Below are 17,139 nucleotides of genomic sequence, written 5' to 3' on the forward strand. Positions count from 1 at the left end.
TTGCTCCTTTCTTTTCCAACTACATGTCTGTATGAGGACAAAATTTCGTTATATCCTTCAACGAAAGAACAACAATTTGAATGAAGAAGCAGATATGATGATACAGCTATTTTCTATTAAGTCAGACATGATAAAGATTTGCAAAATGTAAAATAGTGCCAATACATATTTTTAGGAAATACAGTTGTTTTCCATAACATATATTATTTACTTATGTTAACATGTAATTGTTTTATTGTGGTTATTTTAAATAAATTAATAAATATTTAAAACAAGTCTCAGTTTTAATTTCTAATATAGCAAATATTGATAGATATAATACACGTTAAACAATAGCTGTTTGTAGTCTTCAATAATTATTAAGATGATAAAAGGGGTCCCAAGACCAAAACATTTGAGAACTGCTGCCTTATAAAATACCAGTTTCTCTCAGATGCCCTCCTCTCATCTTCCACCAAAAGTATCCTATCTAGTTTATTACAATAGCTTTGTTTGCTGAAAACAAATCCTCTCAAACTTTAGAAGGTTTGAGTCTCCTAGAAGTAACTTCAGATCATCTTATACTAGGCCACCTACATCTTGGTTGGCATAAGGATTTACAGTCATACCCAAGTGGAACAGTTTGATTTCTAACAGACTAGAAAAGAGGTGAATTTCTTTCTGATGTCCAGGTTTGGCAATGGCAATGTTTGAATATACTAAATTTGCAGTTTTTATTAAGAAAGGAAAGAATGAGGACTAGGCATTTTTCATATGTTGTATAATTTAATCCTTACAACAAGTCTATGGGCTAAGTATTATTACTAATCTATTTTTCATCGGAGGAAGCTAAAGGCCAGTACAAAGATTAAGATGATGCCAGTCTTTATTTTTAGAAAGCTTAGTACACACTTTGACAAATGAGATATCCAAATGACATTTTATAAATTTTTAATTTTGGAATAATTATAGGTTCACAAAAATTTGCAAAAATAGATAGAGAGTCCTGTGTACTCGTCGCTCAATTTCTCCCAAATGTTACATCTTATATAAGTATAGAATAATATTAAAAGCAGGAAATTAATATTTGTACAATGGGTATGTATAGTTCTGTGCCATTTTATTACACGTGTAGATTTGCATAATCACCATTGCAATCAGGATACCGAATTTCTCTAATCTTGAGCCCCTGTAGTAAATTCTTCATTTTAGTTAATGTGCTTTTTTTTGTGTGAGGAAGATTAGCCCTGAGCTAACATCCATTGCCAATCTTCCTCTTTTTGCTGAGGAAGATTGGCCCTGGGCTAACATCCACGCCCATCTTCCTCTACTTTATATGGGACGCCGCCACAGCATGGCTCAACAAGCGGTGCATCAGTCCATGCCCAGGATCTGAACCTGTGAACCCCAGGCCACCAAAGCAGAGTGTGTGAACTTAACTGCTATGTCACCAGGGTGGCCCTTAGTTAATATGCTCTTTAACTACACAAATTTTAGTTGATTGTTTTAAAATTATCTCCACCTCTTTATTGATGTTCTCTATTTAGTGAGACATTGTTCTCATTCTTTCTTTTAGTTCTTTAGTCATGATTTCCTTGAATTCTTTTAACATGTTTAAAATAACTGGTTTAAAATATTTATTCAGTAAGTCCAATGTTTGGGTTTCCTCATGGGCAGTTTCTATTGACTACATTTTTTCTTGAGTATGGGCCAATATTTCCTGTGTCTTTGTGTGTCTCATAATTTCTTGTTGAAAGGTGTACATTTAAAATAATATGATGTGACAACTCTGGAGGGCCGGCCCCGTGGCTTAGCGGTTAAGTGCACGCGCTCCGCTGCTGGCAGCCCGGGTTCGGAACCCCGGGCGCGCACCAACGCGCCACTTCTACGGCCATGCTGAGGCCGTGTCCCACATGCAGCAACTAGAAGGATGTGCAGCTATGGCATACAACTATCTACTGGGGCTTTGGGTGAAAAAATAAATAAAATTATTAAAAAAAAATATGATGTGACATCTCTGGAAATTAGATCTTCCCTCTTTCGCTAGGGTTTGTTTTAAGTGTCTGTTATTGTTGTTTGCTTGTTTTTTTGACCTCTTGCACTAACTGTATTAAAGTCTGTATTTTTTGTTGTGTGAAGCCACTGAATTATTTGGTAGGTTAGCTTAGTGTTCAGGTAACGATTGGACGGGGGGATTTCATAAGATATTTTGAAGCAGTAACTCTCCCAGCCTTTGCTGAAGGATGTTGTGTGAGTGTTATGGCATGCCTTCAACAGTCATTTATAACTCTGCCTTGTCATTCTCTCCCTACTTGTGCAGGGCCTCCAGGTCAGCCAGAAGTGAGAGATAAGGGCCTTCTCAAATATTTCATGGGCGTACACGTTGCCTGGGTGTGTACACATTCCTTTGCATGTATGTGTCTTTCTAGATGTCTAGAAATAGGGTGCAGCTTTGCAAAGCCACCTATGGGTATGTCATTGTCCAATTTGTCATTCTCTAATTTTTTGTGTGTGTGAGGAAGATCAGCCCTGAGCTAACATCCATGCTAATCCTCCTCTTTTTGCTGAGGAAGACTGGCTCTGAGCTAACATCTATTGCCAATCCTCCTCCTGTTTTTCTCCCTAAAGCCCCAGTAGATAGTTGCATGTCATAGTTGCACATCCTTCTAGTTGCTGTACGTGGGACGTGGCCTCAGCATGGCTGGAGAAGCGGTACGTCGGTGCGCGCCCGGGATCCGAACCCGGGCCACCAGTAGCGGAGTGCATGCACCCAACCGCTAAGCCACGGGGCCGGCCCCTCTAATTTTTTTTTACCAAGTGTTTTGGTCAACCTCTTGGAAACTCCAACTTGTACATTGCCTCAGGCCAACACATTTTTAAGCAGTTTCAGATGATTGTTTTTGACAAATGCCCCAATGGCAGCACTGTTTACACAGAATGAGCTTTGGGTCAGGACAAACATGTCAAACTGGGCAAATAGTGATAATTTTCTAAGAGTGGGGCCTTGTGAAACTACAACCCCATCCTGTCCCCCCAGGTGGCTGATAAACTGTTGGTTTTCACAGGTAATATAGTTGTAAGGCAGTTGGTTTTCAGTGCCCCTGCAGAGCTGGGGAGAAGGTGATTTCATGAGCGTAACTTAATGCACCACAAAGTTCATTGTTCTTATCAAGATTCAGTCTTTTGTCTTGAATAGACACCCCTCAGATTGTTAAGCTTTACTTAATTTAGAGAATATTTGCAATACACATATATGACAGAAGACTTGTATCCAGAATACATAAAAACATCTTACAGCTCAATAATAAGAAGACAGACAACTCAATTATAAAACAGGCAAGAATTTGAACAGACCCTTCATGAAAGAAAAATATTACAAATGTCCAATAAGTACATGATAAGATACTCAGCACCGTTAGCCATCAGGAAACTGCAAACTAAGAGATACTACTACACATCCATTAGAATGGCTAAAATTAAAATAAAAAAGTAAATAACCAGATGTTGGAAGGTATGTAGATCAAGTGAAATTCTTGTACATTATTGATTACAAAATAGTACTATTGAATTGCACTATTGAATATAAAATAGTACAATCACTTGGGAAAATAGTTTGACCTTTTTGATTTTTTCAAGATTATTGCTTTATTCCATTTATTAATGTATCCTATTGTTCATGTTGTTATATTTTAAGCTGTACAGATATGTTAAGTATTGTCCTGTGCATATGATCTATTTCTCTAAAATAAAATAAAAAGAGACTATCTGAAAACATGTACTCTGTACTTTAACAGTACTTTCCATGAGTATCACCTATAGTTCTTAATAAAACTAGCTCAGATTTCAATACAAAAAATAAAAATAAAAAATAAAATTACAAGGAAAAAATTTACCCTCTGTAAAACACCCAACATATTTAAAGAATTATTATGATTATTTTAGTGCTTTGTCCAATAGCTTGCATTAGGCACTGTTTGCCACTAGGGTAATAGAAGAAAGGTGGAGTTCTTTCACTGCAGATACCCTCCACACAGCATGTGGCAAAAAATTAACACTCCCATGTATGGAAAAGATACCATGATATTTGACAAATCATGAATGGTAATCTAATCTCCTTGTGACAAACTAAAAGCTGTGACCTTGCTGAGCCTTTATTTATTTAGTTAGTTTACTTTTTTTTCAGGTGTACATCATTATATTTCAGTTTTTGTATAGATTACATCATGTTCAACACCCTGAGACTAATTACAATCCATCACCACACACATGTGCCTAATCACCCCTTTTGCCCTCCTCTCTCTCCTCTTCCCGTGTGGTAACCACTAATACAATCTCTGTGTCCATGTGATTGTTGTTGTTTTTTATCTTCTACTTATGAGTGAGATCATACGGTATTTGACTTTCTCCTTCTGACTTATTTTGCTTAGCATAATACTCTCAAGGTCTATCCGTGTTGTCACAAATAGCTGGATTTCATCGTTTCTCACGGGTGAGTAGTATTCCATTGTGTATATATACCACATCTTCTTTAATCCATTCGTCCCTTGATGGGCACTTAGTTTGCTTCCAAGTCTTGGCTATTGTGAATAATGCTGCAATGAACATGGGGTGCATGTATCTTTACGCATTTGTGTTGTCATGTTCTTTGGATAAGTGCCCAGCAGTGGAATAGCAGGATCGTATGGTAGTTCTATTCTTAATTTTTTGAGTAATCTCGGTACTATTTTCCATAGTGGCTGCACCAGTTTGCACTCCCCCCAGCAGTATATGAGGGTTCCCTTCTCTCCACATCCTCTGCAGCACTTGTTGTTTCCTGTCTTGTTAATTATAGCCATTCTGACGGGCTATGTGACTGTTGCCCATCTGTATATCTTCCTTGGAAAAATGTCTGTTCAGATCTTTTGCCCATTTTTTAATTGGGTTGTTAGTTTTTTTGTTGTTGAGATGTATGAGTTCTTTATATATTTTGGAGATTAACCCCTTATCAGATATATGGTTCACAAATATCTTCTCCAAATTGTTAGGTTGTCTTTTCATTGTGTTGATGGTTTCCTTTGCTGTGCAGAAGCTTCTTAGTTTGATGTAGTCCCATTTGTTTATTTTTTCTATTGTTTCCCTTGCCCAGTCAGACATGGTACTTGAAAATATGTTGCAAAGACTGATGTCGAAGAGTGTACTGCCTATGTTTCCTTCTTGAAGTTTCATGGCTTCAGGTTTTACATTCAAGTGTTTAATCCATTTTGAGTTAGTTTTTGTGTATGGTGTAAGATAATAGTCTACTTTCATTCTTTTGCATGTGGCTATCCAGTTTTCCCAGCACCATTTATTGAAGAGACTCCCCTTTCTCACTGTATGTTCTTAGCTCCCTTGTCGAAAATTAGCTGTCTATAGGTGTGTGGTTTTATTTCTGGGCTCTCGATTCTTTTCCATTGATCTGTGTGTCTGTTTTTCTGCCAGTACCCTGCTGTTTTGGTTACTATAGCTTTGTAGTATATTTTGAAATCAGGGAGTGTGTTGGGGCCGGCCCGGTGGCACAGGCAATTAAGTGCCTACACTCTGCTGCAGCATCCCAGGGTTCGCTGGTTTGGATCCCGGGCATGCAGGGACACACCACTTGTCAAGCCATGCTGTGGTGGCGTCCCATATAAAGTAGAGGAAGATGGGCATGGATGTTAGCCCAGGGCCAGTCTTCCTCAGCCAAAAAAGGGGAAGATTGGTAGATGTTAGCTCAGGGCCAATCTTCCTCACACATACACACAAAAAATCAGGGAGTGTGATACCTCCAGCTTTGTCCTATTTTCTCAGGATTCCTTTGGCTACTCTGGGTCTTTTGTTGTTCCATTTAATTTTAGGATTCTTTCTTCTATTTTTGTGAAAAATGTCGTTGGGTCTTTGATAGAGATTGCATTTAATCTATAGATTGCTTTAGGATGTATGGACATTTTAACTATGTTAATTCTTCTAATCCAAGAGCACAAAATATCTTTCCATTTATTTGTGTCTTCTTCTATTTCTTTCAACAATGTGTTATAGTTTCCAGTGTACAGATCTTGGACCTCTTTGGTTAAGTTTATTCCTTGGTGTTTTGTTCTTTTTGTTGCAATTGTAAATGGGATTGTATTCTTAATTTCTCTTTCTGCTACTTTGTGGTTAGTTTATTGAAACACAACTGATTTTGTATGTTGATTTTGTGTCCTGGCATTTTGCCATATTCATTTATTATTTCTCAAAGTTTTTGGTGGATTCTTTAGAGTTTTCTATATATAAAATCATGGCATCTGCAAATAGTGACACTTTCACTTCTTCCTTCCCAATTTGGATCTCTTTTATTTATTTTCTTGCCTGATTGCTCTGGCTAGGACTTCCAATACTATGTTAAATGAGAGTGGTGAAACTGGGTATCCTTGGCTGATTCCTGTTCTTAGAGGGATAGCTTTCTGTTTTTCACCATTGTGAATTATATTAGCTGTGGATTTGTCATATGGCCTTTATTATGTTGAGGTGCTTTCCTTCTATACCCATTTTCTTCAGGGTTCTTACCAGAAATAGATGTTGGATCTTGTCAAATGCTTTCCCTGCATCTATTGACATGAGCATGTGATTTTTATTTTTCATTTTGTTAATGTGGTATATAAGGTTGATTGATTTGTGAATGTTGGGCCATCCTTCCATCCCTGGAATAAATCCCACTTCATCATGATGTATGCTCTTTTTAATGTATTGTTGTATTTGATTTGCTAGTATTTTGTTTAGGATTTTTGCATCAATATTCATCAGTGATCTTGGCCTGTAATTTTCTTTTTTCGTGTTATTCTTGTCTGCTTTTGGTATCAGGGTGATGTTGTCTTCATAGAATGAGTTAGGAATCTTCCCCTCCTCTTCAAATTTTTGGAAGAGTTTGAGAAGTATAGGTATGAAGTCTTCTTTGAATGTTTGGTAGAATTCACCAGTGAAGCCATCTGGTCCTGGACTTTTATTTTGGGGGAGGTTTTTGATTACTGTTTTGATCTCCTTACTGATGATTGGTCTATTCAACTTCTCTATTTCTTCTTGATTCAGTTTTGAAAGGTTGTATGATTCTAAGATGTATCCATTTCTTCTAGATTATCCAATTTGTTGGCATGTAGCTTTTCATAGTATTCTCTTATATTCTTTTGTATTTCTGAGGTGTCCATTGAAATTTCTCCTCTTTCATTTCTGATTTTATTTGAGCCTTCTTTATTTTTTTATTGGTGAGTCTAGCTAAAGGTTTGTCAATTTTGTTTATGTTTTCAAAGAACTAGCTCTTAGTTTCATTGATTTTTTTCTATTGTTCTTTTAGTCTCTATTTCATTTATTTTTACTCTGATTTTTCTTATTTCGTTCCTTCTACTGATTTTGGGCTTTGTTTGTTCTTCTTTTTCCAGTTCCTCTAGGTACATTGTTAGATTATATTGCTTAACACACACTTACCAACTAACCATATCTTCCATTCATTGGACTCCTAGGTATTTACTTGGGAGAAGTGAAAACTTATATCCAAGAAAGGATTAAGCCTTAATGTTTATAGCAGCTTTATTCACAATAGTGAAAAACTAGAAACATCACAGATGTCCATGAATAGGTAAATGAATGAATTATGGCATATTTACACAATGGAATACTACTCATCAACCAAAAGAATTAATTGCTGAATAGATGAATTTGCAAGGCATTTTGCAGACCTACATATTTTAGACATAAAAGAGTATATTCTATATGATTCCATTGAAGAGTATAGTGATAAAGAACAAATTTGTGTGTATATGACATTAATTAATTAACTAAATAACCAAGTTATCCTATTTATATTCTACCTCATTTCCAGAAAGCCTCAATTGCCTAAAAAGCACTATCTAGCTCCATTCTAGAATGAGTAAGGAAAATGTGAGAAAAAAAGTCATAGAAAACACATGAATAAATAAGAAGGTGATGGAGAGTGAACCCTCAAAGTTAGTTTGAAATATGAGATAGTGGCTTGATGGGCAGAGATGAGGAAATATTGGGGAAGATAAAATGATGAGTTTACATGGTTTGCAGTGATGCAGTGAATTTTAGCATGATAAGGAAATAAATGTCCCATACATGACAAGCATTTCTAAGTTATCTGTTGATTCTTTGGAGTCCAGAAGTCACCAACTCATTTATCTCAAACATTTGTGTATTTCCTGGCACTTTCTTCAGTACAGAGGCCACATAAATAAGACCTTCTCTCCATGAAGTGCTGTTAATTTATGCCTCTTCATATTTGTGAATGCGATTTGTCTGCGTTGTCTCATTGTTTTGTTTGTTTATAAGGTGAGGCTAGTAACACCTACCTGTGGATAGTTGGGAAGAGTAAATGAAAGTGTTTGTGGAAAGTTCTTCATAAACTTTTTCAATCTCTGTGCAGATGTAAGGTAAAAGTTTTGAAGCCAAGAAGTCTGGAGAAGAGAAGTTGGTGCAAATAATGAAAAAGGGAACGAATGCAATTCCTTTTTTGCTCCATGCATACAAAATAATATAAACGTTGAAAATCATAATATTTGTGGTTTCTGAAATTTTCAGATAATTCTAAAAGAGGAGTGATTAATATCTATCTTACTTGACTCAAGTAAAATTTAAGAAATCCTGGTATGTGTGAAAGGGCAATATAATGAATATTTTTATTTAATGTCACTGAGTGAAACAGAGAGCACATAGGGAATTCTAGGCTTACCTTTTTCTGCTGCTTGCCAAGGAGGCCAGAGAAAAGTGACCGTTTTGCAGACATGGAGCCAGTTTTGTGTTCTCTTTGCTGATGAAATGTGGAAAGCAGGGAATGCATGCTCCTCTCACATTTATGTGGCCCAGATTTGAAGTGGCAAGTGTGATTCTAAAGTGTGGAAATTTGGCAAGGCATGGTAACCTGGTCTGCAGTCCCCAATCTCTGTTAAATCTTGATTATCATTTTTATTATTATCACCAATGATATGTTCAAAGGATCAAGGCTCTACATGCCGAAAATAAGTACTTCTGAAAATGAGACATAGACAAGCTGGTAATAAAATTCTTGGTTGGTTAATCTGTTCCAGCCAAATGCCTGAACATGTTTTATTGTGTTTACACATGATAGCTTATTGTTTCCCTTTCTGTTAGCCTGAGGGCAAAACTCTCAGTAAGTCTGTGTGTCTGATAGATGTGAAGGTGGAGGATGATGAAACTAGGAAGTGAAAGAAGAAATAGGAAAAGGGAACCAAAAATAACCAACAAGCTTGAGCTTCTTAGAAGATGGTCTAATGGGTTCTTTAGTTTGTGAAAGCAGTGCACCTCAAACTTTAAAGAGCATACTAATCCCCTAAGGATCATATAAAAATGGAGTTTCTAATTCAGCAGGTCTGGGGTGTGACCTGGGAATGTGTATTTCCATCAAGCTCCCAGGTGATGATGATGCTACTGGCCTGAGAACAACTCTTGGGTTAGCAAGGATGGAGAGTTTGACTGGACCTCTTGGTGAAGGTCATAATTTAAAAATTTCCATAAAGATAACTGTCAAAATAGTAGCTACTTGTGATATTTTTTTTATTTGATTGAGGTCAGATTGGCTTATAACATTGTGTAAATTTCAGGTCAACATTATTATATTTCAGTTTCTGTATAGACTGCATCGTGCTCACCACCAATAGTCTAGATTTTATCCATCACCATACATGTGTGCCCTTTTTCCCCTTTTACACTCCCCCAACCCCCTTCCCCTCTGGTAATCACTAATCTGTTCTCCTTATCTATGTATGAGTGAAATCATACGGTATTTGTCTTTCTCTGTCTGACTTATTTCACTTCACTAATACCCTCAAGGTCCATCTATGTTGTCACAAATGATGTGATTTTGTCATTTTTATGGCTGAGTAGTATTCTATTGAATATATATATCACATCTTCTTTATGCATTCATACATTGATGGGAACTTGGGTTCCTTCCACATATTGGCTATCGTGAATAATGCTGCGATGAACATAGTGATGCATAAATCTTTTTGAATTCAAAAAGGTTTCATGTTCTTTGGATAAATACCCAGTAGTGGAATACCTGGATGATATGGTATTTCAATTTTTAATTTTTTGAGAAATCTCCATACTGTTTCCCATAGTGGCCACACCAGTTTGCACCAGCAGTGTTTGAGAGTTTCCTTTTCTCCACATTCTCTCCAACACTTGTTGTTTCTTGATTTGTTAACTATAGCCATTTTTGTTTGTTTTTGTTTTTTGGTGAGGAAGATTGGCCTGGAGCTAACATCCATTGCCAATCTTCTTCTTTCTTTTTGCTGAGGAAGATTAGCCCTGAGCTACCATCTGTGCCAATCTTCCTCTATTTTTCATGTGGGATGCCACCACAGCATGGTGGTGCATGGGTCTGCACCCGGGATCCAAACCCATGAACCCCAGGCCACCAAAGCAGAGCACATGAACTTAACCACTACACCACCAGACTGGCCCCAATTATAGCCATTTCGATGGGTATGAGGTGATATCTCATTGTAGTTTTGATTTGCAATTCCCTAATTCATGATGTTGAACATCTTTTCATGAGCCTGTTGCCCATCTGTATATCTTCTTTGGAAAAATGTCTGTTCAGATCCTCTGTGCATTTTTTAACTGGGTTGTTCAGTTTTTTCTTGTGAGTTGTATGAGTTCTTGATATGTTTTTGAAATCAACCCCTTGTCGCATATATGATTTGTAATTATTTTCTCCCGGTTGGTGGGTTTTCTTTTCCTTTTGTTGATGGTTTCCTTTGCTGTGCAGAAGCTTTTTAGTTTGATGTAGTCCCATTTGTTTATTTTTTTCTTTTGTTTTCTTTTCTTGAGTAGACATGGTATTCAGAAAGATACTGCTAAGACTGATGTGAAAGAGCGTACTGCCTCTATTTTCTTCTAAGAGTTTTATTGTTTCAGGTCTTACAGTCAAGTCTTTAATCCATTTTGAGTTAACTTTTGTGTATGGTGTATGGTAATGGTCTACTTTCATTCTTTTGCACTTGGCTGTCTAGTTTTCCCAGCACCATTTAGTGAAGAGACTTTCCTTTGTCCATTGTATGTTCTTGGCTCCTTTATCAAGGATTAGCTGTCTACAGATGTGTGGTTTTATTTCTGGGCTCTTAATTCTGTTCCATTGATCTGTGTTTCTATTTTTCTGCCAGTACCATACTGTTTTGATTATTATAGCTTTGTACTATAATTTGAATTCAGAAAATATGATACCTTCATCTTTGTTCTTGCTTTTCCAGGATTGTTTTGGTTATTCAGGTTCTTTTCTTGTTCCATATAAATTTTAGGATTTTTTGTTCCATTTCCATGAAGATTGTCATTGGGATTCTGATTTGGATTGCATTGAACCTGTAGATTGCTTTAGGTAATATGGACATTTTAATTATGTCAATTCTTCCAATCCATGAGCCTGGAATATCTTTCCATTTCTTTATGTCTTTGATTTCTTTCAATAATTTCTTATAGTTTTTGGTGTATAGGTCTTGCACCTCCTTGGTTAAATTTATACTTAAGTATTTTACTCTTTTTGTTGTGATTATAAATGGGATTGTATTCTTGATTTCTGTTTCTACTAGTTCATTATTATTGTATAGAAATGCAACTGACTTTTGTATGTTGATTTTGGGCCCTGCAAATTCACTGTATTCATTAATTATTTCTAATAGTTTTTTGGTGGATTCTTTAGAGTTTTCTATATATAGAATCATGTCATCCACACATAATGAGAGTTTTACTTCTTCCTTTCCAATTTGGATCCCTTTTATTTCTTTTTCTTGCCTAATTTCTCTGGCTAAAACTTTCAGTAGTATGTCGTATAAGAGTGGTGAGAGTGGACATTCTTGTTTTGTTCCTATTCTCAGAGGGATGACTTTCAGTTTTTCACTGTTGAGTATGATGTTGACTGTGGGTATGTCATATATGGCCTTTATTATGTTGAAGTACTTTCCTTCCATATCCATTTTATTCAGAGTTTTTATTGTAAGTGGATGTGGGATCTTGTCAAATGTTTTCTCTGCATCTATTGAGATGATCACATGATTTTTATTCATTATTTTGTTAATGTGGTGTATCGCTTTCACTGATTTGCTGATGTTGAACCATCCCCAATCCCTGGAATAAGTCCCAGTTGATCGTGGTGTATGATCCTTTTAACGTATTGTTGTATTTGATTTGCTAATATTTTGTTAAGAATATTTGCATCTATATTCATTAGTGATATTGGCCTGTAAGTTTCCTTTTTTGTTTTGTCCTTTTCTGGTTTTAGTATCAGGGTAATGTTGGCCTCATAAAATGAGTTAGGAAGTGTCTCATCCTCTTCAATTTTCTGGAAAAGTTTGAGAAGGATAGGAATTGAGTCTTCTTTGAATGTTTGGTAGAATTCACCTGAGAGCCTTCTGGTCCTGGACTTTTGTTTTTTGGGAGATTTTTGATTACTGTTTCAATCTCTTTGCTTGTGATTGGTCTATTTGGATTCTATGTTTCTTCTTGAAACATAGAGGTTTGGGAGGTTGTATGATTCTATGAATTTATGCATTTTTTTCTAGATTATCCAGTTTGTTTGCATATAGCTTTTCATAGTATTCTCTTATAATCCTTTGTATTTCTGTGGTGTCTGTTGTAATTTTTCCGCTTTCATTTCTGATTTTATTTATTTGATTCTTCTCTCTTTTTTTCTTAGTGAGTCTGGCTAAGGGTTTGTCCATTTTGTTTATCATCTCAGAGAACCAGCCCTCAATCTTTTCTATTTTTTTGTCTCTATTGTGTTTATTTCTGCTGTGATTTTTATTATTTCTTGCCTTCTACTGACTTTGGGCTTTACTTGTTATCCTTTTTCTAGTCCTTTTATTTATATAGTAAGCTTGTTTATTTGAGATTCTTCTTCTTTGTTGAGGTAGGCTTGTATTGCTATAAATTTTCCTCTTAGTATCACATTTGCTACATCCCATATGAGTTGGTATTTTATCTTTTCATTTTAATTGGTCTCTAGGTATTTTTTTGATTTCTCCATTGACCCAATATTTGTTCAGTAGGATGTTGTTTCGTCTCCACACATTTGTGGCTTTCCCAGCTATTTTCTTGGAGTTGATTTCTAGTTTCATAGCATTATGGTAGGAAAAGCTGCCTGATATATTTCAATCTTCTTAAATGTATTGAGGCTTGCTTTGTTTCCCAACATAAGTTCTATCTTTGTGAGTGTTACACATGCATTTGAGAAGAATGTGTGTTCTGCTGTTTTTGGATGGAGTGTTCTATATATATCTATTAAGTCCATCTGGTCTAATTTTTTGTTTAATTCCACTATTTCCTTGTTGGCTTTCTGTCTGGATGATCTATCCATTGATGTAAGTGGGGTGTTGAGGTCCCCTACTATTTTGTGTTGCTGTTAATTTCTCCCTTTAGGTCTGTTATTAGTTGCTTTATATACTCTGGTGCTCCTATGTTAGATGCATATATATTAATGAATAGTATGTCTTCTTGGTGGAATGTCCCTTTTATCATTATGTAATGCTCTTCTTTGTCTCTTGTGTCCACTCTTTCTTAGCCTGTAGATTTTCTGCTGAGAAATCTGCTTAAAGCTTGATCAGGATTCCTTTGTAGGTAATTTTCTTCTCTCTTGCTACTCTTAATATTTTTTCTTTGTCATTTTCTTTTGACAGTTTTAATATTATATGCATTCGAGGAAGTATTTTTGCATTGAGATAATTAGGAGTTCTTTAGCTTCATTTGCTTGCATGTCCAGTTCCTTCCTGGTTTGGGCGGTTCTCAGCTATTATTTCTTTGAATAAGCTCTCGTCTCCTTTCCCCCTCTTTTCTCCCTCTGGGATTTGTTTAATCCTTATGTCACTTTTTGTAATTGAGTGATATTTCTTGAAGAATTTCTTCATTTTTTTAAAAATCTTTGTTCTCTCTCCTCCTCCACCTGAATCATTTGTAGGTTTCTATCTTCAAGCTCACTAATTCTCTCTTTCATAAGATCTGCTCTATTTTTAATGATTTGTTTGTTATTTTTTATCTCATTGTGTTTTTCATTTCCAGAATTTCTGGTTTTTTTTTTTTTTTTTTTTTTTTTTTTTAGAGTTTCAGTCTCTTTGGTGAAGTACTCCTTCTGTTCATTAATTTTTTTTCTGGAGCTCATTGAACTGCTTTCTGAGTTTTCTTGTAACTCGTTGAGTTTCTTCATGATAGCTATTTTGAATTCTCTGTCAGTTAGATTGTAATCTTCTGTAACTTCAAGTTAGTTTTCTGGAGAGTTTTCATCCTCTTTCTGTTCTTCTGTGTCATTGTAGTTCTTCATGGTTCTTGATGAGTTGATCCTCTGCCAGCACATTTGTTATAGTAACCACCTTTCTTATTTGGATAAGGCTTTGGTTACTTTGGTTCTGAACTGCTTCTGGTTGTATTTGAGAGCTTGCACTTTCCACCCTCCACTGCCTCTTCTAGAGGCATCATCAGTACCCTCCTTGTGCTGCCTGTGCCTTGCTGCTTACAATGTCACTGTACTCAGTTGACACAACTGAGGTCACCAGGCTGTGAGCACTTCTGCTGCTTCTGAGTTCGCCTGGATATTATGTTCCTCCACTGGCTCCGTGGACTCAGATGCTGCTGCCCCATGCACCAGCTCTCCTGGTGCGCCCAGTTTGTCTGGGGCTGCTTGTTGCACCATGCCAAGTTTTCTGGGTTCGTGGATGTTGCTGTTGCTGCTGGGGGCCCAGAGACCCAGGGACTTGTATTCATTCCCCTATTACGTAAAGTTGGTGTGGGGGTGCCACCACTGGGGGCTGGGTCACCAGTTCTGCAGCTGTTCCCAATGCCTTTGGTCACTGGTTCAACCTGCCTCTGTCCACCATGATGCTGATGTAACTCAATTGTCATATAATTTTATAACATCATTGAAACTTTGTATAATAAATTTAAAAATCATTGACCAAAATTAAATACATTTTTCTGGCCATAGCACCATCAGTTTTTTCATTCATTTTCTCCTTAGTTTAGGTTCCTAGGTGAATACTCTGTGAGCAAGTTAAATTTGTTTCTTTGTCAGATAGTATCCTAACCCAGGCTGCCATCTGGTTAATGCGTAAAATGTTCAGGTGTTGCCTATGTTGTCATGGAAAGGGCCCTCCAGAGGCAGACAGACCACCTGCCTTCTAATTTCAGCTCTTCCAGGTAGCTCTGGGACATGGAGCTAAATTTTTCTTTGTAGAATGATTGTAAATATTTGTTTGATGAGAGGTGAGAAAGCATCTCGTTCATTGCCCATAGTAGCGCTCATTGCTTAAGGAGACTCTCTTAGGTGTACAACTAAGTAACTTTAAGTCTTACAGGCCTTGGGTAGAACAGGTCAGAGTGTTCAGGGATTGAAGATAAAACATATCCCATGTCTTAAAGTAAGATTGCACTAAGGTTCACTCCTTCCTCTTTAATATGTGGTTTTACTTGCTCAAATCTTCTACTGAAGGTCTGATCTTTTGTTTGGCTTCATTAAGTGCAAGTTGTTACCTGCCAGAAGCACTTCCCTATGCTTTTCTTCAATCTGCCCTAACAGAGACGAAGAAATCAATCAAAGGGCAGCAGTGTTGACCATTTCTCCTGTTTCCCTTCCGTTGCAGATTATTCCTCAGCTGTTCAGAAATTTTCCCAGACGCTTCAGTCCTTTCAGTTTGATTTCATTGGAGACACTCTGACTGATGACGAGATTAACATTGGTAAGTCTTCAGCTACGTATGAGCATGTGCCTCTCATTGCAGGTCTGAGATGATGTAGCCTCCTTGGTTGTGGATACAGAGAACTTGGGCATCTTTATCCCCTGTAGTCCAGTGCCAAGCTCCTGGGAGACTGCTTAAGCAGGATAAAGAAACATTCCCTTACAGTCCCAATTCCTCCTCACACAAAAGCAATCCAAAGATATCCCTTAAACTTCTGTTGAGGCCTTTGACTCAGTCAATCTGCAAGGCAATTTTTCTCTAAATAATCTAATACATGAACATTTTTTGCAAAGTATAAATTAAAGAGTGATTTTGTTTAGTTTCCAGAATGATTCAGAGTAATATTTTTCTAAGGAACAAATTCCCCCAGAAAGTTTAAAATTGGATTTATGTATGTACAGTTTTTCAGGCAACAGGAGATTTGGCATTTCCCTTGGGAACTGAATTTAACAACTCACTCTATGGGCTGTGTGATCTTGAACAAGATATTTCCTCTCTCTGAGCCTTAGTCTTGTTTCTGTAAAATGTGGTTAGTATCTATCTCTCAAGGATGTTACAAAGAGGAGATTGAACAGCATACTTAAGTAAAAAGAACTTTGTGTTAGTTGTTACAAAGTTGATGTGGTGTCAGCAAACTATGACCCTTTGGCCAAATCTTGCCCATACCATTTTTGTAAATAAAATTTTGTTGGAATATAGCCACACTTATTTAATAAAGCACACTTAGGTGCTTTAGTGGTACAACAGTAGCATTGAGTAGTGGCGGAGACTGGATAGCTTGCATAGCCTAAAGTATTTGCCTTCTGGCCATTTAAGAAAAAAGCTTGGTGATCACTGAGTTAAAGAGTTAGTGCAAAGCATTTGCTAGATGAGAACACTGAACCACAGAACTATTGTGAATGATCTAATTTCACTGAAACAAGTTAGTGACAGAATCATATTTATGAACTCAAGAACTAAAATATAAAAATGTATTATTATATATTCATTGTAGTAAATATAAATAATATATAAAAGAATAAAATTACCTATGATAATAAGATATCCTGGCACAGAAGCAATATATTGGAAGTATTGGCATATTATCTTTTAATCTCTTTTTAACATGTATCTGTTTCATGTGTGTGCAATTTAGTTCAGACTAAATACATAATTTTATCTTTTTAACCTAACATTTTACTGTAAGGATTTTCTCATGCCATTTAAAATTCTTTGTAAATTTCATGAGGGGCAAGGACATTGTTTTGTTCACTGCTGTTTCCCTAGCAGATAGAGGAGTGCCTAGCATGTAGTTGATGCTCAATACATGTTTGCTGAATGGATGAATAATGGAAGCATTCGAATTTCATTATTATGGGAGCCATACTTTATATAATATTCAACTCTTGTTGGAAATTTAGCTTATTTCCAATTTTTTATTATTATAAATAAT

The 17,139-nt window shown here is 36.4% G+C and overlaps 1 protein-coding gene across 4 annotated transcripts in view; it reads left to right on the forward strand.

Moving 5' to 3' along the window:
* The window catches only part of OPHN1 (oligophrenin 1), a 581,757-nt gene that overhangs the window by 160,411 nt on the left and 404,207 nt on the right, over positions 1-17,139 (forward strand). For 3 of the 4 annotated variants that reach the window (XM_087427121.1, XM_004439895.3, XM_087427120.1), the window contains exon 3: positions 15,612-15,707. The exons of the other annotated variant lie outside the window; for it this stretch is intronic. In XM_087427121.1, coding sequence (XP_087283247.1) covers positions 15,612-15,707 — 96 coding nt within the window. The remainder of the gene's footprint in view (positions 1-15,611; positions 15,708-17,139) is intronic. 4 annotated transcript variants of the gene reach the window in all.

Source organism: Ceratotherium simum, chromosome X (assembly GCF_057802395.1).
Source record: "Ceratotherium simum simum isolate JZ-2026a chromosome X, ASM5780239v1, whole genome shotgun sequence".
NCBI lineage: Eukaryota > Metazoa > Chordata > Mammalia > Perissodactyla > Rhinocerotidae > Ceratotherium > Ceratotherium simum.